Source organism: Syngnathus scovelli, chromosome 22, assembly GCF_024217435.2.
Source record: "Syngnathus scovelli strain Florida chromosome 22, RoL_Ssco_1.2, whole genome shotgun sequence".
NCBI classification, from domain to species: domain Eukaryota; kingdom Metazoa; phylum Chordata; class Actinopteri; order Syngnathiformes; family Syngnathidae; genus Syngnathus; species Syngnathus scovelli.
Genome location: NC_090868.1, coordinates 1,169,431 through 1,195,368, shown reverse-complemented (window position 1 = coordinate 1,195,368; position 25,938 = coordinate 1,169,431). Strand labels below are relative to the sequence as shown.

The following is a 25,938-nucleotide window of genomic DNA, read 5'->3' as shown; positions in this document are numbered from 1 at the left end:
TGACCCCTTGCATTCCATTATCATTTCGCCACTTAAATCTTTGCCAAAAGCGAGAAATGGGGGCATCCTTACCCTAAAAGTATTAATTTAAAAAAAATCAGGGAAGGTTTTCATCCATTGCAGAAGATGGATGGATGGATAAGTTGTTTTGGTTTTTTTGCCCTGCGGCACTTCCTTTTTCCTCCACAAGAGGGCAGTGTAAAGACATTGGTTCCTAAATTAGGAGGTTTCTTTTTATTCTGGTGTTTTTTCCCCCTCTAACTCCCCTGAATGTCTTGTTCTTTTTCCTTCAATTTGCAGAAGTTAAAGTGGCGTGATGCTCCAGGAGTGCTCCCATCAACCTCAGCTGCTCCTGCACTGTAAGTCAAGCCAATACATTGCACACCTGTCTCTGGTCACAGTGACATTTTCAAAGCTGTAAACCTGCGACCCAATACTTTTGCCCATATCTTGTGACATCTTGATTCAACTGTGTTGCAATATTTGCCCATTCTGGTTTGCCGCCATTTTGGCCCCAGAAGAACAAGCAGCTGCTACAGCTGCGTTTTTGGGGAGGGAGGGAAGGTGTGTCCTCCGTTCTAGACTTCATGGCGTCACTGTGACCAAACACCTCGGGCCGCTTCTTGTTGCTAGGATACGCCTCCTCCCGACCGAGCTCTCTGTGCCGCCATTGTGGAGTAGCACCAAGATGGCCTTGGAAGATTTAAAGAGACATCATGGACAAAAGACAATGTGTGTCTTACATTTCTTAGCAGTTTAATTACTAGAAAGTCAGAAAAATATTGGTGGGGGGGTATTGTCACATTTTTTTTCTTCAAAAAATTTGGATTTTATTTTCTATATGGGCCAGTTTGAGAACATCCTTGTGAAGAAACTCCAAAGCTTAACTCACCTTCTCCAATTGTCCCAAAACGCGGCCACACTCGCATGATGTGACTTTTCCCAACTCCCATCAGAGGGGCTTGGAACGTCCCGCTGAGTCATCGTCTTTCCAACCCAATCAAGAATTCATGAATTTGATGACTCATATTGCAACATCACAAACGCGTCTTTTGGACGCAACCGGAAGGAAGAACGTGGCAATTCTGCTGCCGTTTGCCGGCCAGCGTTTCCTTTCCTGCACGCCAATCTGAATTATTGATGATGCTGACGACACCAGAAGAGGAGGCCTGAGCTTGCCGCACACTTTCTAGATATTTTGCAATTTCAATTTTTGAAAATACATTTTCCCGCAAGTTGCGAGCGTTTTGTTAGCTTGTTCTCACGTTGCGAAGCAGATGTTAGGCACATGGCTTCCACCCCCACGAGGGCCACCAAATTGGTGTGTGTTGATCTGCATGTACCTGTGCAGCTGCAGGACGTGCGAGGCATGGAAAAGAAAAAAAAAAAAATCTTCATTAGCGCCGTCTGTGGGCTTTCGGCCCCAGCTGCCCGGTTGCCTGGCAACTGGAACCCTGCTCGGGCTAATCGGGACCGCATGCAACAGGAGTCCAACCCTATAGAACATCTGGAAACACGTCCACGTTGAGCCCAGGCTTGAAATAGGAAATGATTTCTGCTGCTGAATGTGACAAAATGTGGTTGTGTTTTGGTGTTTGACAAAACAATGGCAGAAAAATGGTGTTTCAGCACCACGGACAGCGACGTCACATGTGTACAATCCAAATCCATGGCCATTGTGAAATGTATTGATTTGGATGCGTTTTCTCTCTCAGGTGGGAGGAAACAACGCGTGTGCGTTACCACGGCAACCGGAAGTATATATATTCTATTTCTTCCGCGTTCTTTCCACTCGTTTGTTCATCAAGATGTATTTACTCCATTTTTTTTGTGTGTTCCTAATCAAGTGTCACCTGCCTCCTGATTGGCTGTCTCTCCTAATGAGGATGAAAAGCACAGCTGCAACTTTAAGACTCCTCTCCCTCCCCCCTACCTCCCTCAATGGTCTCTCCCAGCTCTCCTCCTCCTCCTTGTCCTCGAGCTCTTCTTCTCCGTGAAGCCACCCCGGAAACATGTCGTCGTGGGCACGTCGTCCATGATGATGATGATGATGAGGGTGGCGGCGGTGGCCGCGGAAGCGCGCCGGCCGCGCCTTCCTCCTGCTGCGCGGACGCACCACTGAGGCCATCCTGTGTTTTTTTTTTTTTTTTTTTTTGTTTCCTTTTTTTTCATCTGGGAAAGGAGGTGCATGCGCAGGCTGCAGACAAGCGGAGCGTCGGCATCGTGAACGCGCACCGAGAGAAGGTAAGCGCGCTCCTGACCTACATCGCCAAGGTGATTGTGTGCGTGCTTGACATTGCCAGGAAAGGGGGGGGGGGGGGAGTTGGGGATTGGGGGGGTTCTTGGTGGCATGATGTAATGCACTTGAGACAATAGCCAAGCATGCCCCCCCCCACCCACCCCCACCAATACACACACTGGCGCTGCTCTTTAGCGTCAGGCTTTTTGAATGAATGAACACACACTTGCATGAAGCGCACGCTCACGTGCACTCGAGGGGGAACGGCCGCCGGCATAGAGGAGACGTCATCTTTACGTTCAACACACACACACACGCTCAATTGTCGAGCCGATTGAATGAATGAGCACACAAACGTGCTCATCACACACACACACACACACACACACAGACCGATGGAATGTCTGCAAGAATATCGTTTTTCAATGTCGATACATCCTCGACACACACGCACTATTTCTATAAAATATAACAATACATAATATCGGGACACGAGACACATAGAACAAATAATCTGTGTGTGTGTGTGTGTGTTAAAATACACGCTAAAGTATTGGGTCACAAACGGAAAGTGATCAATGACAAAAATGGCCAAAATGATCATTTCAGAGGTGTGTCCCAATACTTTTGTCTCAAAGCTCCACTTCTCTCGTGGATGAATGCTGACTGTTGCTGCAAAGGATTGCGGGCACACGTCCACACTGTCCGACTGTTGATTGGCCGGAGTCGGAGCCAGAAATGCTAACCCGGAGTTAGCTTTCATAGCAAATCATCACGAGAAGGTTTGATATTATCTGGAGCCATTGGACAGGCTGCATCAGTGCCAGCGCTGCTCCATTCATAATAATGCCTAATGTAGTCGTGTTGCGAGAGGACGCCATAAAAAAACATTTCATCTCTAATGAGCTTCCCATTATCACACCTGCCGCCGTAGCGGTTCCGTTTCATCTTCCGCCATCCGGTCGGGCCCGTGAAAAATCGAGCGATTGATTTCCTGACAGAGCTGATCTTTGACTCCCTTTAATTAGCGTTGGCATTTTGCTTGTCCTGTTTGAGAACTTGTCAAGCTTCCTCACGCAGCCGACGATTGCAAAAAAAAATCGGCCGATGAATGGAAAAAATGTCCTTTCCTCCCGCTTATCTCTAAAGAACCTTTTGATGTACGCTTGAGGCCGGCGCCGCTTTTTCTTTCTCCAAATTTCTTGAGTTGGCACGCTCCCACTTATCTCCACGCACAAACGTTAGCGTCGTTAACGAGATTAGCTGGAGGTGATTGACGGAATTAGCTGGAGCGTGCCGGTTTGTTCGCATTGCGGACGCTAACGGGGTTCTATTCACGTGTGATCAAAGTCATTCGTTTTTAGCCGGCCGCTCAATGGCCGTTCGGCTACCTATCGATTCTTCGTAGATGGCGCCAATGATTTAGCGGACCGTCACGGCGGCGGCGTGCGCCGTGTAGCAGAAAAACGTCAATTAACGGCGCTCGTCCAAGGAAACATAAAACACGGGCCTCCGTCTTGATGTACGAGCCGCCGATCCGTTTGGAATGCATCGGCGACTTGGCGCGCTCTCCTGCTTAAACGTTAGCGGATGGCGGCTGAATAGCGAGCTACGGGGACTCTGGCCGGAGCGTCTGGCAGTCTTGCCAGAACCCGCTGGGACCCCGGCCCGACATTAAAAGCCCGGCCAGGACCGGGGTTGGCGCGAGGGCTGCATCTCAAGCGGCTTCCTGGTCTCTGCTGGCCAGTCTTTAGCCTCGCCGTGACCGAAGTTTCGGCACAAGTGGCGAATGTAGGCCAAATGCGCTTCTCACGCGACCGCTCGGGTTTCAAACGCAAACCGTGGCGAGCCCCGTCGGACGCGCTGTCAGCATTATTAGGAATAAACGTGACAGTCGAGCTAGCGTTAGCCTGAAAGGCTCTGGCCTAATTTGTTTGATTTCGGGACAAGAGATCAGAGTCCAACAATTCTCTCGGGATGAAAGTTTCGACCGACGCCATCGGGTTGACGTTGGTGTGACGCCGAGCGTTGTCTTTCAGCGTCAAGATGATGTGCGAGGTGATGCCCACCATCAGCGAGGACACGGCGCTGAGCCAGCGCGGCTCGCAGAGCAGCTCGTCGGACCCGGACTCGCACTTTGAGCAGCTGATGGTCAACATGTTGGACGAGCGAGACCGCCTGCTGGACACGCTGAGGGAGACGCAGGAGAGCCTGGCTCTGTCCCAGCAGCACCTGCAGGACGTGGTCTACGACCGGGACTCGCTGCAGAGGCAGCTCAGCTCCGCCCTGCCCCAGGTAGGATCACCCCTCATCTTCTTTCGGAGCTGCTATAAGCGTGCGAGCGTATCAGTGTCCTCGTTTTGAAGATGCGGCCTTTTGAATGTGATGTTGCTTCCTGACGCCCCGCAGCCAAATCTAGCGCCGCCGCTGATAACGTCTCAGCGCTCGAATGCTCTTTGCGCCGTTGTCCCGGCTCGACCCTGGCGTGGCGGCGCCGTATCCGTGCAAACGTTGCCACGCACCCCGGCGGGTGAAATAAAGCCACTGTGGCCAAGGACGCAAGTGGAGGCTAGCTCGGACACTATCGCGCCGTCGCAGGCTGCTGAGCACTCTACTGGAAGGGGGAGGGGCCCTGCCGAGGGCCTTCGGGTAGCCCCCCCCTTTCCGAGCGTTTCGCTTCCTGCTCGGCCAGCTCATAGCGGTAATTGTCGACCGGAACGAGCTAGGGCGCTTCCTTTCAGCGCCCAGATTATGATAGGCGCCCCGAACTGTGTTTTGAAAAAGGAACGGCGCCTCTCCCGCCCTCGCGTGAGCTTTCTGCAGCATTGAGAAAAAAAGGCAAAACGTTAACAGGCTCTTCCCAACCGTGACATTTGAATTCCCGATTGCTTCGACGGCTGACCTTTTTGTCTCGCCGTATAAATCTCCAATATCGAGATTTACTATTACTCTTGACTATTATTTCTTCTCCGGCGTTCGTGGGGGCTCACACCAGCACACAATCTGGATCTTAAGCTACTGTACTTCCCCTCTAGGCCTGTCAGCTGGCCTTCCCTTCTTCTGCATCACATGACCCTTCCCCGAGATGGCTGGGGAGGGGAGGGGAGGGGAGGGCAGCGGAGTGTACGTGCCGCTGTGTAGTTTATTTCTGACAAGCATCGATTGTTTTTGCATCTGAGTGAGCCTTTTATCTCCGGCGGCGTCCGGAGCGGTCCCGACAGAGGCGACCGATCAATATGGTGCAAAAGGTTAAGGCCTGATTAAGGTGAAAAATCGCTAGTCTCGGAGAAGCAGACGGGAGGGGAAGGCGTTGGGATCGGAGCGGCGTGCAACTTCCAAAGTTTTCCCAGAAAAGACGTCATTGATCTTTGGCTGGGATCCTCTGAAAGGAAAAACGTGTGAGGAGCATGAGTCAGCAAAATGGACGCCTCAAAGGCTTTGCGTTGCTCGCCGGGAAACGATGACCCGGTCTGAGATCAGTCGCTCCATTTGAACGCCAGGAATAGAAGGTGATGTCATGAGATCAGTTTGAAATCATATTCCAGTAGCTCGTAGCTTGTGGCTATGTTCGTGTTTTAGCTTCGGGTGCAAATCCTGTTTGAAGGTGAAACATAACCAGGTAACCAGATGTTTCTCGTCGCCTCGGGTGTCCGACCCATCTTGTCGGGGAACGTCGATCGCGCGTCGGTGGGCGTCACCGCGGGGTCGGCTTGACATAGTAATTCACGACGGTCGTGATTTGACGTGAGACGTACTGTGGATAATCGCAGGCTAACTTCCTCTTCAACGAGAGGTTCGGCCCACCGAGCGCCGCTTCGCTTCCTGCTTCTTCACGAAAGAAGAAAAGGCTGTGATTAGCCGCTCGGAATTAGCGCAGCCACGCGCCGTTGCAGATGGCAAACGGCCTTCGACCGCCGATCGACAATTGTTAAACGGCAACACACGTGGAGGTCGTGCTTGGTTTTGTCACCATATGCCATCTTGAAGCCAGGCTAGTTAGGCTAAAGCTACTTAGCGGAGTCACATTCCCCGCCTTGACGGCAATGTTGTAGTCCCGTGGCATCTGGTTGGCCGCAGCAGCGCTTAGCAAAATGTTGCCATTGTTTCGCCCGACAAAGAGGCGTTTGAGCGCCACCGAGGGCCTCGACTCCGCGCCGGCATGTGAGCGTCACAGGTTTGGCCGTGCGGAGCCGCAGGGTGACCAAAGAGGAACCTGTGATTGGGGATCCAAATTTAGATAGCGCCGCTAATGGATATCCCTTTCGGCATTTCATCAGCCAGACGCTGAAATCAGCTCCCTAGTGACGGCAGCGCTGTAGAAGAAAAGTCTCCAATCATCATCTCCGACTTGGCCGGCCGGCCACGTCCTGTCGACTTAATGGATCGCCCGCCGTTTCCGCTGCCATTCATTCCACGCTAATGGGTGTCAACGCCACCTTTGCGCGCTAATCGGCTAGCCGGAAAAATATGAGGGCTGTGAGGCAAGATTGTAGCGTGTGCGAGCGTGGCAGCCGCATGACACGCGGCCGTCTGTCCGTCCGTGTGAGTGAGTGAGTGACAGCTACAAAAAAAAAAAGTAGGTCACGGCCAAACGTCGCCGCTGGTGAGATGCGATCAAAGGTGAAGAACTGTGAAATTGACAAGTAAGTCATATTTTGCAAAGTGTTTGATGCTTCCACTAAAAAAAAGGTTCATATTGACTTACAGAAAATGGCAGCAAAGCACTACTTTAGTCCAAATGGCGGTCCTTCTTAACTTACGCCGCAAGCTTTTGATTTTGTGACGTAGCAGCGACTCGCCACACCAGTCGTCCTCTTGTTGCATTAGCTGCACGTTAAACCCATGACAACCCGAGGCACGACACAAAGACCACTTTTGTTAGCCGTCACTCGTCACGCGAGCTGAATTAGCACGATTAGCATGAGATCAAGGCCCAAACAATCTTTTGATGACAAACGGCAGCCTGGCGAGGAACACGGGACCGTTTTGAATTGGCAGTGGGCATCAGGCTATTTTTAGGCATGAAAACTTTCTATTTTTCATTTCATTTGCATCTAAGAATAGCAGCAGATATTTTTAACTTTGCCCCCCCCCCTTTTTTAATGCTCAAGTCAGGTGTATGTTTGAGGATCTCAACATGACCGTTTTTTTCCTTAACAAAAAGCCTATTTAATCAATATGAAGGCATACAGATGTTGCCTTTAGTTGGATGCTGCCGTCTTGTGGCCATATTACGTATTACACTCAGATCAACGTTTCTGACAAATGTGGTTTATTTTTGACGCGCTGTCCATTGTTGTCCGCTGGAGGGCGCCATTGAACTTTGAAGTTGTTGTCATATGATTGGGAATGACCTTCAGCAAGGAGTTTGTGTATCCCAAACTGCATTTTGGTGAGCAATGCGGGAATAGGCGAAGCACAGCTCACCTTTATTCACAGAGCAATTAAAAAAAAAACAATATTGTTGTTCCCCAACGGCAATTTTAGCTGTTAAGTAATGTTACAAAGACTTTTACAGGCTCCCTAACCACATTTGGGGGAACTAATGTGGATTTATATCTCATTTTCCTGCGCTTTTAACCTCGTTAGACTTTCTGGCAAGAAGAAAGGGGCCTCTGTTAGTTGGTATGTTTTATTTATTTTTTATTTTTTTAAATAAATGTGAGCGCCATCCCTCACGAGGGGGCGTTAATGAGGAACTTATGAAATTCCCTCCTCTTCCTCTACCTCCTGCCGGTCGTCAATGGAAAGACAGATGAGGCTCAAACAAAAACAGATCTTCTCTGTCTGGTTGATGCTCTCTATGTTTTTAATGTCTGGAGATCAAATTTCATTTTTGTTTTAAACACAGTATGGCATATCATTGGCTAAGTTTGGGGCTCTGGCGCCACCTGTCGGTGAAGTGTGCACACGACAGCCTTTACTGTCCTTCTACTGTACTTTAAATCCCAATGAAAATGTCTGTCCGTTGCAAAATCTTTCCAAATTATTTGTAGTCATGCATTAACGTATTTCTTTGCAATGATGTCGCCTCGCTGCCTCGGGGCGCGTCTTGTTGGGATGCTCTCGCAGCTGATTGGTTCGTGGGGAGGAAGAGGGGTAGTGGGGGCGGAGGTAGGGGCAGAGAGTGGGGGGACTTGGCTGTCGGTTGCTGAGTCGTGTTTAATCCATCGCAGCGGCGTCGGGCGTCTCCGTGTCACCATGGAACCTGATTGACGCGGTTCCTCCTCGGGCTCTCCGCTGCTGGGCGGCTCGCGCGGGCACGCCGGCGCTCGCCGCCTGCTGCGCGCGCACGCACGCACGCACGCGCGTGCTGATTGTTTTTTTTTTTTTTTTTTTCCCTCCCCTGTCTTTTGTTTGCTCGACGCCAGTCATGTCCTGATCTGGGATGTTGCATAGTGGCGAGTTGCGGTGGGGATTATGATTTTCTCGGAGCTGAGCGCGGGGACGAACTCCCCCAAGGCGCACCCGCCCAACGGCACCAGGTTCTACACCTTCCAGGCAAGTCACGTGACTTTGACATGGAATCTCCCGACTCAATTAGACAAGAAAGAGAATTGTTGATAATGCTTTGGAGCTGTTAGTGCGAGAAGATCTGCTTCTTAGCTTTTTGCAGAAACGTCACTTGACACTTTTGCAACCATGTAGCTGACACTATGCATTAGACTTCATTTTATTTAAATTATTTATGTGCTTGAAATGTATTATTTCATTTCGGTATGTGATATTGCAATTTCGTAATCACCCCATCGGTTTGGTCCTTTCTCATCTGGGTGGGTCTCAGGTGTTAAAAGGGGGTGGGGTGCTCCTATATGACCCCAAAAGACTTCCTGCTATGGAAAGTGGTTGTTGACGAAGGAATCTGCTGATTTCCTGCAAATCTGTGTAGACCCAGCTGCACAATCTTCCTCCTCTGACACTTTTGGCATGACAACATGTTTGCGCACAGCCTGAGGGGATGGTGGGGGGGGGGCCACCGACGGAGATGAACATCATCATCTCAGCCACAACGCAGCACCTCCATTCTGTAATTGAATTCTCTTTAATTGCTAACGGGGAATTGGCGCGCCGAAGGGGATTCGAGGAGTAGTCGACCAAGCACGGGTGAAGCTAAGCTACTTCCCGTGTGGAAACTCCAACCGTGTCTGACAGCTGTCAATCAAACGTGGATGTGGCAGCTCTTTGTGCTGCCCGACGTACTTGTTTGGTGTCCGCCTGCAAATGAGGGCGGGCACGATCGATGCACAGAGAGACGTTTGACCTTTGGCATTGTTTGCGACTTGACACACGCGTAATTGCGCACACTGCATTGGTCACTTGACTGTGCACAGCGAAGAAGGCGTTTGCCCTATTTACCATCTTTTTTTTTTTTTTAATCAGAGTTTAAAATCCGTGCGGGGCAGATGGGCGATGCCGTTTGACCCACTTTGATGGATTCCACTGCGATTAAAAGGATGAGCGCGCTTTCGAATGCAACCCCCCCCCCCCTCCCCCCCCAGCTCCATTGTGTCATCTATGTCCCGGATATGCTAAATAGTTAGCAATTAGCTTGACTGTGTCATGAGCAACACACTCAAAATCAAGTTGCCCTGGACATGTCAGCCTCCAACGCCTCGCTCTCCATGGTGCTGAAGCAGGAAATATGCGTTGCTCCTCCTTGGCTCTTTTATTTTATGAGCATCGTAAAGGGAGCGGCGGGGGATGTCTGTCATTAACTCGAACCCCCCCTCTTGTCTTCTTGGAGATTCTCACGGATGGATTAAGTGGCGGCGTGTTTGGCGACGGGCGTCAGCTTTGTTGTTGCGTGGCGGGCTCTCCCGCTGTGTTGTTGCGGCGGCGTTATTACGGCAGCCCCCGCCCGGCCGGCACCCTCGTGAATAATGCAAGGCTCATAAAAATCCGGATGTGTTCAATTAGCCCGCCTTTGCTTTTGTGCCGTTAAAGTGCTGCCAATGTTCCTCAGGCTCCTGAAACGGGTCTATTGGGTTTTTTTTTTAGCTCTGGTCGGGAATCTGCGGGTGGCGACCTTTTGCTCAGACTGGAAAGACGCCTCGGGGCGATCAATAGATGCGACGAAGTCCATTACGCCCGAGAAAGTGAATTGTCCCGATCTGTTGGATGTCAAGTCAGCTGGGATAGCATGTAGCGGCTAGCTCTGTTGTTTACCACAAACGTGACACAAAAGCGTAACAGGCTGATAAAGGCACATCACTCTTGTTTGACTGATTGATTAGGTGTTGATGAATATATTGATCTGGATCAATGTCGATATGAATTTTGTGCATCGCAATCTCACTCGGAGATGATTTTCTGTTTGCGACGGCCATGATGCCGAGATGACAATTTGATTTTATCTGACCTGAGCCTCACGACACCCCTCGGGAAAGGGTGGGGGCACCTGCCCATCCGTCGTCGGTTGCCATGGCGACAGAGACAGTCGCTCGCAAAAGATCCGGCCGGGCCGCACCCTCGGGTGCCTGCAATGGTTGAAGGCCAGCTGGCACAGGTGGGCGCTCGTAGGCATGCAACCTGAAGGTGGCGCCTTCGAGGCCCTTCGGCATTCCTGCCATCGACGGGGGGGGGGGGAAAGAAAAAAAAAAAGACTTTCCCGGCTGTATTTCTTGGAATGACTTGTGACACGCGGTTCATAGAAAGCTTTCGCAGATGGGACTCGAGGATCTAATTTTGGCGCCGGCGTCTTTCGCGTTCTTCCCAATGCATGCTGTTTTCCCCCTTCAAAGAGCCACGCCTATTTTTAGACTCACCGGATCATTTATTCCAGGCCTCATCACATGACACGCTGGAAATGAAACAAAAATAGATTTTTTTACAAAAGTTTACGAACCCCGCTTTGTGTTCCTGACAAACTTGCAACACGAATAGCGAGGTTACGTGCTTCGCTATGGTAACGGAGCTGCGGTTGCCACGGCGACCAGCGTGCTGGGATGCGGATGAGGAGATGCTCTTTTTTTTTTTTCTTTTTTTTTCTTCCCCTGAGGCATCGTCGTTAGCAAGTTGATCATCCGTGCGCCGAGATTTGCCCAAACTGCTCGGATTTCCGTTTTTAATTAGGGATGAATGTTATAAATAATCGGAGGCAATATGCTTCCCCACTTTTTGACCCCCCCCCCAAGCAGACACAGCTTCCTTCCTTCCTTGAGACCTTTCCCCAAATGCCAGCCATCGCTAGCATGGGGTGTGACGCTAACGTGTGTTGACCGCTGGCACGGCAGGGGGAGGGGCCAAAGCTGGCAAGCTAACCGAATGGCGTCGGCCGTCATCTTTAACCTGTTGCCCTTTTAAAAATGGCAACCGGTGGCCCACTTTCGTTTGTCAAGGCGGAACCTTTTGGATGGCAATTGGAGCTGACGTCTTTGCGTCTGCTCTTCTTCAACGTTTAGGAGTTTGCCGCTCTCACCAAGGAGCTCAACGCCTGCCGGGAGCAGCTGCTGGAGAAGGAAGAGGAGATCTCGGAGCTGAAGGCCGAGAGGAACAACACCAGGGTGAGCGAACTCCGTCCTCCTTCTTCAACCTCGGCCTGCGCACGATGGAGAACGGCTGCTCTTTGTCCGCGCAGTTGCTGTTGGAGCATCTGGAATGTTTGGTGTCCCGACACGAGCGCTCGCTGCGCATGACGGTGGTCAAGAGGCAGGCGCAGTCCCCCTCGGGGGTCTCCAGCGAGGTGGAGGTCCTCAAGGCCCTCAAGTCCTTGTTCGAACACCACAAAGCTCTCGACGAGAAGGTGCGCGACGTCAAAAGCCGCCTCGCCGAGTCCTTCCGGGTTGAAAATGATTTTCCTGCCGCAGGTGCGAGAGCGACTGCGGGTGTCGCTGGAGAGGGTGTCCGCCTTGGAGGAGGAGCTTACGGCAGCCAATCAGGAGGTAGGAAGCACAGTGATTTCTAAAATGACGCAGAGGGTTGTCATTCAGAAGCGGAAAAAAAAGATGAAGGGAATATCAAATGAGCAGCACAGGGACGGATGAGCGTCGGCGCCACGTCGTTCATGTCAGGCGCTGGCGTGCATGTGTCGTTTGATCTCCCAGCTGGATCGGTGACAGGAACAATGGCCCAGGCCTAATTACGCCTTGGTTAGATTGAATGAGGAGGTGGTGGAGGCTGCACGCTGCAGGCTGCCGTTTTTTTTTTTTTTTTTCTCTTTTGTAATCGTTTGACATGACGCTTGAGCGCCCCCTGTCTGCAGATCGTGGCCTTACGCGAGCAGAATGCTCACATCCAGAGGAAGGTGGCGTCGGGCGAGGCCGCCGACGACATCCCGGAGGGCGGCGAGACACAGCACAAAGTCCACAGCAAGGTGCGGCGCCGGCGAGACTCTCGCTGCAAACCCGTTACCGACAAGTTGTCCTTTTCCCGTCCGTCTCAAGCGCCTGTCCAACGGGGCGCTGGAGTCGGCGCCGCGCGAAGCCGGCCAAGTGGTGGAGCTGCAGGACCTGCTGGAGAAGCAGAACTACGAGCTGGCCCAGATGAAGGAGCGCATGTCCTCGCTGTCGTCGCGCGTCTCCGAGGTGGAGCAGGAGCTGGAGACGGCCCGTAAGGACCTCATCAAGTCCGAGGAGATGAACAACAAGTACCAGCGGGACATCAAAGAGGTGACACGCAGACATTTTTGTGCGCACTGGCGCCTTGAGAGCTTGTCCTGGGAATGTTTGCGTGCGCGCAGGCAATGTGCCAGAAAGAGGACATGGAGGAGCGTATCGTGACGCTGGAGAAGCGCTACCTGAGCGCCCAACGCGAGTCCACTTCGGTGCACGACATCAACGACAAGTTGGAGAACGAGCTGGCCAACAAGGAGGCCTTCCTCAGGCAGGTGGGTCCCGTCCCGTCCCGTCTCATCCCGTCCCGGCCGTTTTGCCGCTCTGGCTTCAAGGCGCCGTTGTTTTTGGACTCCCAGATGGAGGAGAAGAACCGGCAGCTGCAAGAGAGGCTGGAGCTGGCCGAGCAGAAGCTCCAGCAGACCATGCGCAAGGCCGAGACGCTGCCCGAGGTGGAGGCCGAGCTGGCCCAGAGGATCGCCGCGCTCACTAAGGTGAAGAAATTTGGAGGTCTTTTTATTTCGGTGTTGAAATGAGTCGCGTGTCGCAGGCGGAAGAACGTCACGGCAACATCGAAGAGCGCATGCGCCACTTGGAATGCCAGCTGGAGGAGAAAAACCAGGAGCTGCTCCGGGTGAGGATGACGCACGAGCGGGTGGCAGGGAGGACGCGGCTCTCATCTTCTCGTTCTCCTTTGCGGCAGGCTCGCCAGCGAGAGAAGATGAACGAGGAGCACAACAAGCGTCTGTCGGACACGGTGGACCGCCTCCTCACCGAGTCCAACGAGCGCCTGCAGCTGCACCTGAAGGAGCGCATGGCCGCGTTGGAGGAGAAGGTTCCCTCGCTCTCGCTTCTCTCCTCCTTGTCTCCTCATCTCATTTTTCTTTTTTTGCACCTCCAGAATTTACTCATCCAGGACTCGGAGGGCTACAGGAAGCAGTATGAGGAGTCCATACACGAGAAGGTGACTTCTTCAACTGATGAATATGAGCGGAACTCGTGAAGATTTATTTTTGGGGGGGTTGCAGACGCATTTGGCTGAGGAGATTGAGAAGCTGCGGTCAGAATTGGACCAGTTCAGGTTGAGGGTGGGATCCCTCACAGAGCCCACCCTGTCACGGTACGGCTACTTTTTGGTTTTTTTTAATTTGTTTTAATAATTGTAAATAATTGTACAATGACCCGACGTCTCAACCAGGTCTCACCTCGACACTTCGGGCGAGCTCCGTTTCTCCCTGGGCTCTCTGGCCGAGACCCAGTCGGACCACTACCGCTCGGCCAAGGTCATACGGAGGCCCAGGCGAGGTCGAGTGGGCCTGCGGGAAACCAAGGTCAGAAGAAGAACTTACTCAAAATTATTAGTTGTCATCATCGTAATAATGCACAATAAAATAAATAATGAATATAATAAATAAAATAATATATATGTATATCAGTGTAATATAAAATGTACATAATATATATAATATTAAAAAAAATATCTAAATAATAAATCTGTATTTGATTGACTTTATTTGACTCAACTGATGAAAAATGGAATAATAGAAAAAGAGGTTTGATTTGTTGCTCAGGCCAAGTCTCTGGGCGAGCAAGAGTGGCGCTCGCAGCAGCTGGGCGTGGTGGGCGGCGGCGGCGGCCACCATTTTGAGAGCGACACGGAGATGTCCGACATGGACGACGACGACCGGGAGACGCTCTTCAGCTCCATGGACCTCCTCTCGCCCGGCGGACACTCTGACGCGCAAACCTTAGCCATGATGCTTCAGGAGCAGCTGGACGCCATCAACAAGGAGATCCGGTCCGCCGCCCACCTTATCGCCGCTTGGATTTTAAAACGCCAAGGCTTCTTCCGGAGGCTGACGTTGAGCGTGGGATTCCGCGCAGGCTGATCCAGGAGGAGAAGGAGTCGACGGAGCTGCGTGCCGAGGAGATCGAGAGCCGCGTGGCCAGCGTCAGCCTGGAGGGCCTGAACCTGGCACGCATGCACCACCACCACCATCACCACCACGGGGCCTCCATCACCGCCTCGGCCACCGCCTCCTCCCTGGCGTCCTCGTCGCCGCCCAGCGGCCACTCCACGCCCAAGCTGGACCCCCGCAGCCCCGCCCGGGACATGGAGCGCATGGGGGTCATGACGCTGGTACGGTATGAGCCCGCTTGACCGACAAAGCCATCCCAAAGCATTTCCAGACATTCAATCTTGTCGTCAACTGTGTCCCGGCAGCCCAGCGATTTGCGGAAGCACCGGCGAAAGGTACGCACAACACATCCCCTCGCTCGCTCGCCTTTGCTCGGGATCCACGTGACGGATTGTCTGTCAGATCGCCGCGGTGGAAGAGGACGGGCGCGAGGACAAGGCCACCATCAAGTGCGAGACCTCGCCGCCCGCCACGCCACGCACCGTCCGGATGACTCACACCCTGCCGGCGTCCTCGCACAACGACGCCAGAGGGTAGGCTCGCCGAAATCACCGCAACGCCCAACACCTAACTCAAGTCTGGTTACCGCGGTGACGGCTCCCCAGGTTGTCCTCCCTGGAAGCGGAAGGCACCACCAGCAGCGTGGCCAGCAGCCAGGACTCGCTGCACAAGCAGCCCAAGAAGAAAGGCATCAAGTCGTCCATCGGCCGCCTCTTCGGCAAGAAGGAGAAAGGCCGCATGGGGCACATGGCGCACATGGCGCACCGCCACGTCATGCTGGATCCGCAAGGTTAGCGCCCCGGCCGGCCCAGCGAGCCGCGGCGCGTCGGGGCCGCCGCGCCTAACCGGCGTCCCATCCGTCCACAGCCACCGCCATGGACGCCGACGTGGCGGGCCAGGAGGCGGGGCTGAGCAAGCTGGGCACGCAGGCCGAGAAGGACCGCCGCCTGAGAAAGAAGTAAGCCGCTCGGTTCCCGTCAGCGCCGCTACAAGACGTGTTTTGTCTCAATGGATCTCCGTGTTTGTTTGATTGGTTGGTTGCCTAACGAAGAATGCCCTTCCTCGCTCCTCCTCCTCCTTCTTCTTCTTCGGGACGGAGGGCGCCCGAGCCGCGATCTTTTTGCATCTTCCCTCGCACAAATGCATGCCAGCCTGCCGCTCTCCTTCCTGTTTCAGCATCTTGCTCCATGGCCGTGCTCTCGTACTTGTCGTTGTGTGGAAAGCCACCGGAGCATTTCTTCCACGTCCTTTCTATGCGGCTTGTTTGACTTCCCGCCACCGCACGAGACGCCAACCGGATGTCTGTCTGTCTGTCTGTTTGTTTTTGTGTGCCGGATGGTGAAAGTGTGGACTAACCGGTGTGTACTTTTTTCTCTCTCCTCCCTTGGCCTCTAACAAAGCGGGTAAGTGGGCAGGACGCGGCGCTGATCTCCACCGTCACACATCCTGTCCTGTCTTAGCCCCGCCCCCGCCCCCTCCCTTCTTCCTTCTTACAGTCGATTGACAGCTGGATCTGATTTTCACTCCTGGAATGCCACCCTCTTGAATTCTGCGTCTTTATTTGTGTTTTTTTTCTTTACGTTATGATTTCTCTCATAACCGTTGCCTCTCCCCAGCTATGTTCAGTCGTCACGCCTCGTTAGAAATCGAGCTGAACATGCAAACATGAGCTGGCCTCATGTGCTGGACGGAAGAAGAGCCAAAGCGCTTGCCTTGCCTTTGGAAAAACGGATCTCCATGCTGTGCCGTGTCCATTTGATATGTTTTTGTTAGGACCTTCCATGCCAGAGACGGTTTCATTTAGCGAGATACCACCTGATTTGTGTGTGTGTGTGTGCGTGCCAAATCTGAGATTTGGTCTTTGCATGTGGGCGGGATTATGCTTACACATGCAAAGTCCACTCAGCTGGCGAGAAATGTCAAGCGGGTAATAAGACGCCACGCCACGGCCGTCGCGTGGGCGAACACGGACGATAAACGCTTTGGGAAATAAAGAGTCGTGGCGAGGGAGGGGGGGGTGAGAAAATATGCTACGTCCGAGTGATGCCTTCATTTGTCTCCTGTGCGCACGTAGACACGAGCTTCTGGAGGAGGCCAGGAGGAAGGGCTTGCCTTTCGCGCAGTGGGACGGACCCACCGTGGTGGCCTGGCTGGAGGTGAGCGAGCGCGCGCGCACTTGACGCCTCGTGGCTTCCCGAGTCCAAACTGCTGCGTTTGCAGCTGTGGCTGGGGATGCCGGCGTGGTACGTGGCGGCCTGCCGCGCCAACGTGAAGAGCGGCGCCATCATGTCGGCGCTGTCCGACACGGAGATCCAGCGTGAGATCGGCATCAGCAACCCCCTGCACAGACTCAAACTCCGGCTGGCCATCCAGGAGATGGTCTCGCTCACCAGCCCGTCGGCGCCCCCTACCTCCAGAACCGTGAGTTTGCAAAATAAGGACCCAGTGGCCTGTTTTTTTTTTTTTCTTTTGTTTTCTGTGTTGTCATGACAACAGTGTCCTCCCGCCGAGCGGCGGTTCACCCATCTTCGAAGGTTTGCCACAAAATTGATGCTAATTCCATTAGCCTGTCTATCGTGTTTGACATTGTAGGTTAGCCTCCAAGCTAGCGGACACCTCACGCAGCTGGGTCTGGAAAGTGTCCCCTGCTGCAATTAGCTTTAGCGTGCATGCTAACGCGTGTGTGCTGTGTTTTGTCCTGTGCCCCCTCCTCCCCCCCCCCCCCCTCCCTTCCCTTTGACGTGGGGCCGTTGGTGGTCTTGACTGTGATGCTTTAACACTGTTGGCTTACAGTGGTGCTGCTCTTCTTCTTTAACGCTGCTTGCGCCTCCTGCTGGACATCTACTACCACCGCACCCCGCCCCTCCGTCTCCGGGGCGCCGCCCTTGTAGCCGTCAGGCAACGTATGGGTGACCCACGAGGAGATGGAGACCATGGCGGCCCCTTCCAAAACGGTCAGTCCCCCCCTCCTGCCACGCCTTAACCAACGCCGCCTGCCTGCCCGCCCGCCTGCTCGCCTTTTCCTTGCGCCACGTGAACCCTGGCGTGCTGCTGCTGCTGTTGAGGTTTGAGCCAGTCCTGTGCATGAAAGATGAATTTTCTTTTTGTTGTCCCCCAGAAATCCCAGTCTGAAGAGGGGAGCTGGGCACAAGTAAGGGGAACAAACACGCAAGCGCACCTCGAGTCCAACACGAACCACGTTGAGATTCCCATATTTGCCGTCCAGACGCTGGCTTACGGCGACATGAACCACGAGTGGATCGGCAACGAGTGGCTGCCCAGTCTCGGACTACCTCAGTACCGCAGCTACTTCATGGAGTGCCTGGTGGATGCGCGCATGCTGGACCACCTCACCAAGAAGGACCTGAGGGTGCATCTCAAAATGGTGGACAGCTTCCACAGGTAAGCCAACACAGGCCAAGCTCCTCAACCTATTTTTTCTTTTGCACTACTTGACATTGCCCTGATTTTTTTCGCTCTGATCCCAGAACAAGTTTACAATACGGCATCATGTGTCTGAAGAAGCTCAACTATGACCGGAAGGAGCTGGAACGGCGGCGGGAGACGAGCCAGCACGAAATGCGAGGTGACGCTCACAAAGGCAAAGCCGAGGTGAAGGAGCCGAGTAAAGAAGGCGCCTTTGTCCTTCAGACGTGCTGGTGTGGAGCAACGAGCGGGTGGTGCGCTGGGTGCAGAGTATCGGCCTGCGCGACTACGCCGCCATCCTGCACGAGAGCGGCGTGCACGGAGCGCTGGTCGCCCTGGACGACAACTTTGATTACAGCAGCCTGGCCCTGCTCCTCCAGATCCCCATGCAAAACACTCAGGTGGGCCCAAAAGTCCATGGATTCAGAAGAAGAAGAACCGCCGCGACATGTTTCTTTCCGTTCTCACCCTTCCTTTAGGCCCGTCAGATTCTGGAGCGCGAGTACAATAACCTGCTGGCGCTGGGCACCGACCGGCGGCTGGACGAGGTGAGAGCGGGCGCTGGACAAAACAGGCGCATTGTTCGCGATTGCACTTTGACCTCCATGTCTGGTGCGGCAGTGCGACGACAAGGACTTCCGAGGGGCGTCGTGGCGGCGGCAGTTCCCGCCGCGGGACGTGCACGGCATCAGCATGATGCCCGGATCGGCCGAGACGCTTCCGGCCGGCTTCCGTCTGACCACCACGTCGGGACACTCGCGCAGGCTCCCGCCCGACGGTAAGCCGCCGCCGGCGCCGCCGTCCGTCCGTCCGTCGTATTGTCCGACACGCGGCCAAACTTGACTTTGCCGCTCTGTTCCGGCCGCTCGGCAGTCCTTTACGAGGTGCCCGACGACAGCTGCGACGACGTGTATTTGGATTGGTTCTAAGGTCAGCTATGCCCCGCCCCCCCCCACGTGTCCCGCCCCCTGATCAAAGTGGGCCGTGAGTGTCGTGGTGGCTGTGCCCCCCCACCAACCCCCTCGCCCCAACGAGCAAACAGCCTCTTTGCCCGCTTAACTACTTTTTACGCGGCTGTTGCTAGGCGGAGCAAAGTAAAGGAAGCGACGAGCCACGTTTGGCCAGCCGTGCTCTCAAGTGTCGTCTTTGCTTGCGTGAGCCCCGCCGCTGATCACGTCTCTTTGTCGCCCCCTGCTGTCCCTTCCCCACAGTGGGCGCCTCGACGGTTCAGCGCCTGGACAGCTCCACGGTGAGAACCTACTCGTGCTGAGGAGACGGACCTTAACGTGTACCGCTGTATGTAACACACAGAACGACACCGACCGACCGACCGACCGCCGCTTCCTTTTTTTTTTTTCTTCCTCTGGAGGCTTGGCACATCTTTGCTCGGCCACGTCGCCATTTTGGGATGCACAAAAATACTCCGAACAATACAGCATATATTTTATATATATATGGGACATACGTATCCTTCCATGCCGCTTGCTTGACATTTTTCGACCAGTCTGGCAGCGGCAACAATTTTTTTTTTTTTTTTTTCTATGATGGGCTGTGCTGAGTGTGGATTTCACACGCTTTTCATTTGCGTAAAGGCCTCGACATATCAGACCACAATGGATATTACGTGTTGGCTTCTCTGACTTTTTCCGATGGCATGTCGAGGCGGTGAACAGCCGCCGTGGGCCTCGACAGCCCCACGTCGTCCCCTCACAACCTGCTTTTTTCTTTTTCGTAGGTCCAGTTCTGAGCGGAGCCGCCGGATGGGCCCGCACACGGGGTGTGGGGGTCTTCCCGTGCGGGGATGGGCCAAGGTCGGGGGGCTACGCCATCGGGATAACCGCGCACTGCCAAGAAGCCCCTCGTCTCTCCGCCTCCCTCATGCCTCCAACAAATCTCTTATTTCTCAAATGTGGACGCCAGCCAGCCGCCGCCTTCGGTGCTAAACTCTCTCGCAGCGGGCTGGTCGACATTTCCCTAAAGCGTACTGTGTATTTCAAGTTGGTTATGTAAATTCATATAAATAGGACATTTTTTTAATATATATATATATATATATATGTGTAAAAAAAAAAAAGAAAAAGATTATTGAGCAAATAAGAAGTTAGTGGACCATAGATGAATAATATATGCTGCTCTCAGACCCTGGCAAACTTTCTATTTTTTTTTTTTTTTTTAAATTTGGGGGAAGGCAAACTGCCATCACCGCCCTCTAGCAGCCGGAGGACTAACAAAGCACACGAGCAACCCGAAGTAACTCAGCGGGGAAGGCAGCCTCAGCTCATTGTGTGCACGTGTGTGTGTGTGTGTGTGTTTTAAAAAAAAAGAAGCCAGAAACGCTTGGTGTCACTCGACGTTTTCCGTCTCTGAACTACTGATGGACTCAAATGTTTGTTTTGGAAGTCTTACAATTTGCACGAACGCAGACGTCATCACGGTTCCATTTTGTGTGAATACGTTTTGATTTATTTTTGACTTCTTGTACGTACGTACGTACGTCGGTGGTGGAAAACCTTCAAGTGGTGAGCAAAAAAAAAAAAACACATTAAAAGCAAAAACGACCGAGTGGATGGTTTCATTCTTGAAGAAACACATTCACAAGTGCAAAGTGGTTGAATCGACGGAGGAACTAGGAAGTAGCGCTCTTAAACGTCACGATCGGCAGACGTCGTTCGACGAGGAGGGCGGCCTACACGTCACTTTTTTTCGGAGCCCCAACGCACCACAATAGACAAAAAATGTAAACCATCCTAGTTATCCTTTTTTGTTTTCACTTGAACTTGCATATTTTCATTTTATTTGAAATTGCTTAAATGTTATCATTGTAACTAGTTTATCATTTAAACCTTTTACTTTCTAAACTAATAGATTTATTTTATTTGAACTTCATTTTTTTTTTTTTCATCTTCACGGCTGCCATTTGAACTCCTCCCTCACAACTGAACCTAAGCGAATGACCCCTTGTGACTTGTTGGCCGGCGGCGAGTTCAGGCTGCGTGGGCCTTCAGAGTTTTCTCGATCTCCTTGAACACTTCAGGGTCCTCGATGGTGGGTGTGATCTGCGCAGAGGAATTTAAAGGTTGCCATGGTAACCTCCAATAGTCCAAAAGAAGTTGATATTGGACCAACTTTGTACGGCTTCCCGTTGACCAGCTTTTCCAACGAGGAGCGCGGGATCTTTCCGGAACGCGTCTTGGGAAGCCCGCGGACAAAAACGACCTTCCGGAAGGCGGCCACGGGTCCCACCGTATCTCGTACCAGCTTGACCGTCTCGCTCGCTACCTCCTCGTGGGACTGCTTCACTCCTGGGGGCACAAAGAAGACTTATTCCGTCTGTTTTGGTGACTTTAGTTTTGTGCCCCCCCCCCCTCACCATTTTTGAGGACGCACAAGGCAAGGGGTATGTGGCCCTTCAGCGGGTCCTCCAAGCCCACAACGGCGCAGTCAGCCACTGCTGGGTGCTGCAGAACCGACTGCAAAAAAAAAAACATCAGCCACGTCCAATATGATGGATAAATCCAGATCCCAGCATTTCTGTACCTCCTCCAAGGCACCTGCTGACAGCCTGTGACCAGCCACATTGATGACATCATCAGAGCGCGACATGATGTACAGGAAGCCCTCCTTGTCCACGAAGCCGGCGTCCATGGTGTCGTAGTAGCCCTGGGAAGATAAAAAGAGCTGCAGTTGGATGGATGTGTCATTTTCAAGTTACTGCTAATAGTTTTGCAGGTTTTGTCCGCCAGAGGGCGCCCTGGCAGCGATTCATACTGGGAATTTAGTGAAGTAGGTCTGCTTGAAAAGCTCCGAGTTCTGCCACAGGGACGACGCAGCGCCGGGCGGCAGAGGTAATCTACACACAAGTAATCTATTACTCACTCCAATTGTTACTTGCGAGTTGACACAAATGCTGTCATTCATTCAATCGTGTCTTTCTGTGCTTCATGATGATGAAGAAGAAGCCCAAGACGCTTACTTCACCACGATGTTTCCCAAAGTTCCGGGCTTCACCTGTCGCATGTGGTCGTCAATCACAGTCACTGCAAAAGTCAAGGCAATGTTTACAATCAATCGATCGATTTCTTTTCAGGGCGGCGTTGGAGCCGTACCGTCGTAGCCTGGCACGGGTTTGCCCGCCTGGCCCGCAGGGGGCGTCAGTGAGTTGCCCAAGCCGATGCAGGTGGATGTGATGGAAGAGCCTGTCTCTGAAAGGAGAACAGAAACCATCTTGGGCTTCATGTCCTGCTCTCATTTTGTCCTCTTTGCGTCCGGTTCTTTTTCCGTCGCGATTGACATTTAGCAGCGTGGGCGGGTGGGGAGCCGAGCGTTTTTAATTAAGGGCCCGGCACAATGAAGATGGTTATCCGCCCGCCTTTTGCTCTGCGAACAGCTGGAAAACGCACGTGTGTTGCCCGGCAACACCGATGACATCAGCGGCCACCTCCGAAAATAGCACGAGGATTAATATCAGCCTTTAACACGGATGAGCAGCAAGTGGAAGAACCACTTGTGGCAAAATGATGGCCTCCAGATAACAATGCTCCATTTACTGGGGTCGCAAAATTAGGGACGGCATCAAAACCAAAGCTAATTCATTTCGAAATCTATACGATGATTCAAATAAGTCAAGCGCCATGTGTCAAAAAGCGCTTGTGCCGACTGTCCTTGTGAGTTTTTGTACCCGTTTGCCACCAGTGATCCAGCACGGGAGCCCCGAAACTCTTCTTGGCCCACTCCAGCGTCTCCACGTCGCAGCGCTCCCCCGCCACGAAGACGGCGCGCAGCCTGGAAGGACAGACACGGCGTCAAGCACGGCGTCAAGCGCCTGGGAGATCCCGCCCAATACCTGGGCAGTGGGTACGCTGCGGCGCTTTGAGCGTGGGGGTCCCGCTGGCGGATGGCACGGATGGCGGTGGGCGCGGTGAACATGGCGGCGGCGCCGTGCTCGGACAAGACGCGGAAGAAGGCGCCGGCGTCCGGGGTTCCCACGGGCTTGCCCTCGTAGAGGATGCTGCTGTTTCCGTGCAGGAGGGGGGCGTAGCAGATGTACGAGTGGCCCACCACCCAACCCAGGTCCGACGCCGCCCACCAAACCTGCCGCCGCCGCAGGTTAGCCTCCACGCTAACACACGCTCAACACAAGCTAACACGTTTACTTACTTCTCCGGGTCGAAGTCCGTAAATTTTGGACATGGTCCACTTGAGCATCACGGCGCAGCCGCCCGTGTCCCTCACCACACCCTGGCAGGAGAAAAAGGGACAGCAAATTTGGCTTGCATCTTTTAAAGAATAGTTTGAAAAGATCATATAGAAGAGCATGGTTGGTTGACCTTAGGCGTTCCGGTGGTGCCGGAAGTGTAGAGGATGTAGAGCGGGTGGTCCGAGGGGACGGGGACACAGTCGTGGGGCCTGGCGGCCGCCATCTCTTCGTCCCAGTCCAGGGCCAAGCCCCCCCTCATGGATACGTTCTCCTATCAGGACATCAAAATCACACTTTGATCCCAAATCCAAGAACATTCCGGTACTTGGGACCCACCCGTTTCAAATGAAAGCGGTACACACCGTGTTGTCCCTGCAGTAGATGAGAACTTTGGAGGGCTTGTGAGCGCTGAGTTCCAAGGCCTTTTCCACCAGGGGCACGTAGGCCACCCGCCGGCCCGGCTCGATCCCGAATGAGGCGGTCACGATCATTTTGGGCTGCGGGGTTTGCATTTTCAACAGTTTGCAAATGAAGTTTGTTTGTTTTTCTGACATCTTGTTGACTGAGGAAGTTAGCATGCAAAAGCTGTTGGACCCAACCCCCAAGTTTGTTTGTTTTCCTGACATCTTGTTGACTGAGGAAGTCAAAAGCCGGTGGACACCCCCCCCCCCCCCCCCCCCCCTCCCCCGGGTTTTTCACCTGGGCGTGATCGATGCGCACCGACAGCTCTTTGGAGGCAAAGCCGCCAAAGATGAGGCTGTGCGGTGCGCCGATGCGGGCGCACGCCAACATGGCCATCATGGCCTGGGGCACCATGGGCATGTAGATGACCACCAGGTCGCCTTTGCCGACCCCGTTCTTCACCAGGACGCCGGCCAGACGCGACACCTGAAGCAAAAACTTGTTTCATGAAATGTCCGAAACTGACTCTTTTTTGTCCAATCAGGTTTTAGCATCCATCTTGTCAATCTGATCTGATCAGGACCATCACACTCTTGTTGATGTCATCATTCTTGTGTCCTTTGATTGGTTGGTCGGAGTGGATGGAGCCTTACCTGTTCCTGCAGTTCCCGGTAGGTGATGATCCGCTTGGTGCCGGTCACGGGGCTGTCGTAGATGATGGCCGCCTGTTCGCCGCGCCCGTCTTCCACGTGACGATCCACAGCGTTGTAACACATATTTAGTTTGCCTCCCACAAACCTCATAGACCAAAAAAAGAAGATTAAAGTATAACGAGCACATCTAACGAGAAAAATATTGTGTGTGATTTTTTTGGCATATTGTACCAAAATAAATAAATAGTTTAATTTATTTTTTTAACAGCTAATGTTAAAAAATAAAAATAAAAGAAATCAGCAGCATACAAAACAAAGTTTGAACATTTTTTTAAGTGTCTTGTTACTTTTATGATCGTGAACAATCAAAAAAGACAGTTTGGGGTAACAGACGTGTTATTGTTATGCGTTGGTGGTGCATTCATGTCCCACTTCCCAGCGTCGTTATTTTCCCTACCAGTTGGGGAACACAGGGTCCTCCACGTGCAATGTTTTGCTCCACGGTTCGAACCAGCGTATGTCCTGGCCCACTTCGGCCCAGTACTGCTCCGGCCGGTCCCGGGCCGTCGCGAAGGCTCGGGCGTAGCGCTCCGCTGCCGCCGCCGAGTCCACCACGTGTGCCTCACCCGCGCAGCCGCGTTTCACAGTTGCAGTTTTCCCTCGGACGCAAACGCCCCACAGGCGAGTCCCAAGGCTTCTGCTCCTTGTGCATACTTTCGAGATTTGCGCGTGCATATTTGCTGCTTCTTCTGCTACTTTTGAAAACTTTTGCTCAACCACGCTCACTCACTCACTCACATACACGCACGCAGACTTTTGGTAACGTCGGAGGATACCTGAGTGAACAACTCCTCCAACTTGCATCCTTAAGAGCCTGAACTTCGAACTGGATTTTAACCACGCCTTCTTTTCATAAAAAACACTTACGTCATGATTTAATGAGATGCCCTAAAAGTGAATTCATTCCTGAGGAGGGGGGGACAAATTCCCCCGATACAAAGCAGATATCATTCATAAGAAATGTTTTAAAAACGCCAATGTTTACTTCATATTTTAAAAAAATAACTAAAAAAATACATTTTAAATGTACTTTTTTATTTACAGTGGGTACATGGGCTCCCTCTAGTGGTACGCCCTAAGAAATCACTTCCCGACTACATGGTAGCTAAATGATGTGCGGAAAACATCACATTCGATTAAAAAAAAATCCAATTTGATGGATCATCCTTGCAGAATGATGTCATGAGCTCCAGACTAATCCAGACTGCCCCCCCCCCCGCACACACACAACACACACACACACACTTTCCTTTCTGAGCCCTTCCAACTAATAACATGCATATCCACATATGGTGGAAATGTAATTAATATTCCACACCATGCCATGCTAAACTGGAAGCGAGCGAAGCCTGAGGGTTGTTTACCTCGTGCACTACACAATCCATCCACCAGAGAGCGCTGTATCAGACAAATTATTTTTCTCCGCTTTTGATTGAATAAGTATTCGACTGGAAGCATTTAGTGGTGTTTTAATTATGAAATGGTGTAGGAA

General features: G+C 52.6%; 2 protein-coding genes across 5 annotated transcripts; one reads left to right on the top strand and one right to left on the bottom strand.

Moving 5' to 3' along the window:
* The first annotated feature begins 1,715 nt into the window (after positions 1 to 1,715).
* Positions 1,716 to 20,696, top strand: ppfia2 (PTPRF interacting protein alpha 2). Of its 4 annotated transcripts, XM_068649667.1 has the most exons (33): positions 1,716 to 1,757; positions 1,848 to 2,244; positions 4,279 to 4,534; positions 11,641 to 11,742; positions 11,817 to 11,981; positions 12,046 to 12,120; positions 12,441 to 12,551; positions 12,622 to 12,846; positions 12,918 to 13,064; positions 13,149 to 13,283; positions 13,340 to 13,423; positions 13,493 to 13,624; positions 13,691 to 13,753; positions 13,818 to 13,909; positions 13,988 to 14,120; positions 14,361 to 14,587; positions 14,674 to 14,929; positions 15,014 to 15,043; positions 15,111 to 15,241; positions 15,314 to 15,498; positions 15,576 to 15,666; positions 16,783 to 16,864; positions 16,929 to 17,129; positions 17,600 to 17,662; positions 17,827 to 17,859; positions 17,935 to 18,110; positions 18,197 to 18,294; positions 18,360 to 18,535; positions 18,614 to 18,682; positions 18,756 to 18,912; positions 19,008 to 19,064; positions 19,346 to 19,383; positions 19,870 to 20,696. In XM_068649667.1, the coding sequence occupies exons 3-31, from the start codon at positions 4,286 to 4,288 to the stop codon at positions 19,061 to 19,063; spliced, it is 3,744 nt and encodes a 1,247-aa protein (XP_068505768.1). In that variant the 5' UTR covers positions 1,716 to 1,757; positions 1,848 to 2,244; positions 4,279 to 4,285; the 3' UTR covers position 19,064; positions 19,346 to 19,383; positions 19,870 to 20,696. The 4 variants fall into 4 exon arrangements, with proteins under 4 accessions (XP_068505768.1, XP_049617518.1, XP_049617519.1 ...); XM_049761561.2 differs by lacking the exon at positions 19,008 to 19,064 and having other exon boundaries at positions 19,346 to 19,430; XM_049761563.2 differs by lacking the exons at positions 1,716 to 1,757; positions 1,848 to 2,244; positions 4,279 to 4,534; positions 19,008 to 19,064 and adding an exon at positions 8,401 to 8,740 and having other exon boundaries at positions 19,346 to 19,430.
* Positions 20,175 to 25,284, bottom strand: acss3 (acyl-CoA synthetase short chain family member 3). Its single transcript, XM_049761564.1, has 15 exons — positions 24,844 to 25,284; positions 24,387 to 24,531; positions 24,031 to 24,219; positions 23,694 to 23,828; positions 23,462 to 23,602; positions 23,292 to 23,372; positions 22,978 to 23,225; positions 22,813 to 22,916; positions 22,241 to 22,336; positions 22,108 to 22,171; positions 21,903 to 21,984; positions 21,672 to 21,794; positions 21,505 to 21,604; positions 21,261 to 21,436; positions 20,175 to 21,190 (listed from the first exon to the last, which is right to left on the bottom strand). Exons 1-15 carry the CDS (start codon positions 25,119 to 25,121, stop codon positions 21,119 to 21,121), a joined length of 2,034 nt encoding a protein of 677 aa, XP_049617521.1. The 5' UTR covers positions 25,122 to 25,284; the 3' UTR covers positions 20,175 to 21,118.
* Positions 25,285 to 25,938: the final 654 nt, after the last annotated feature.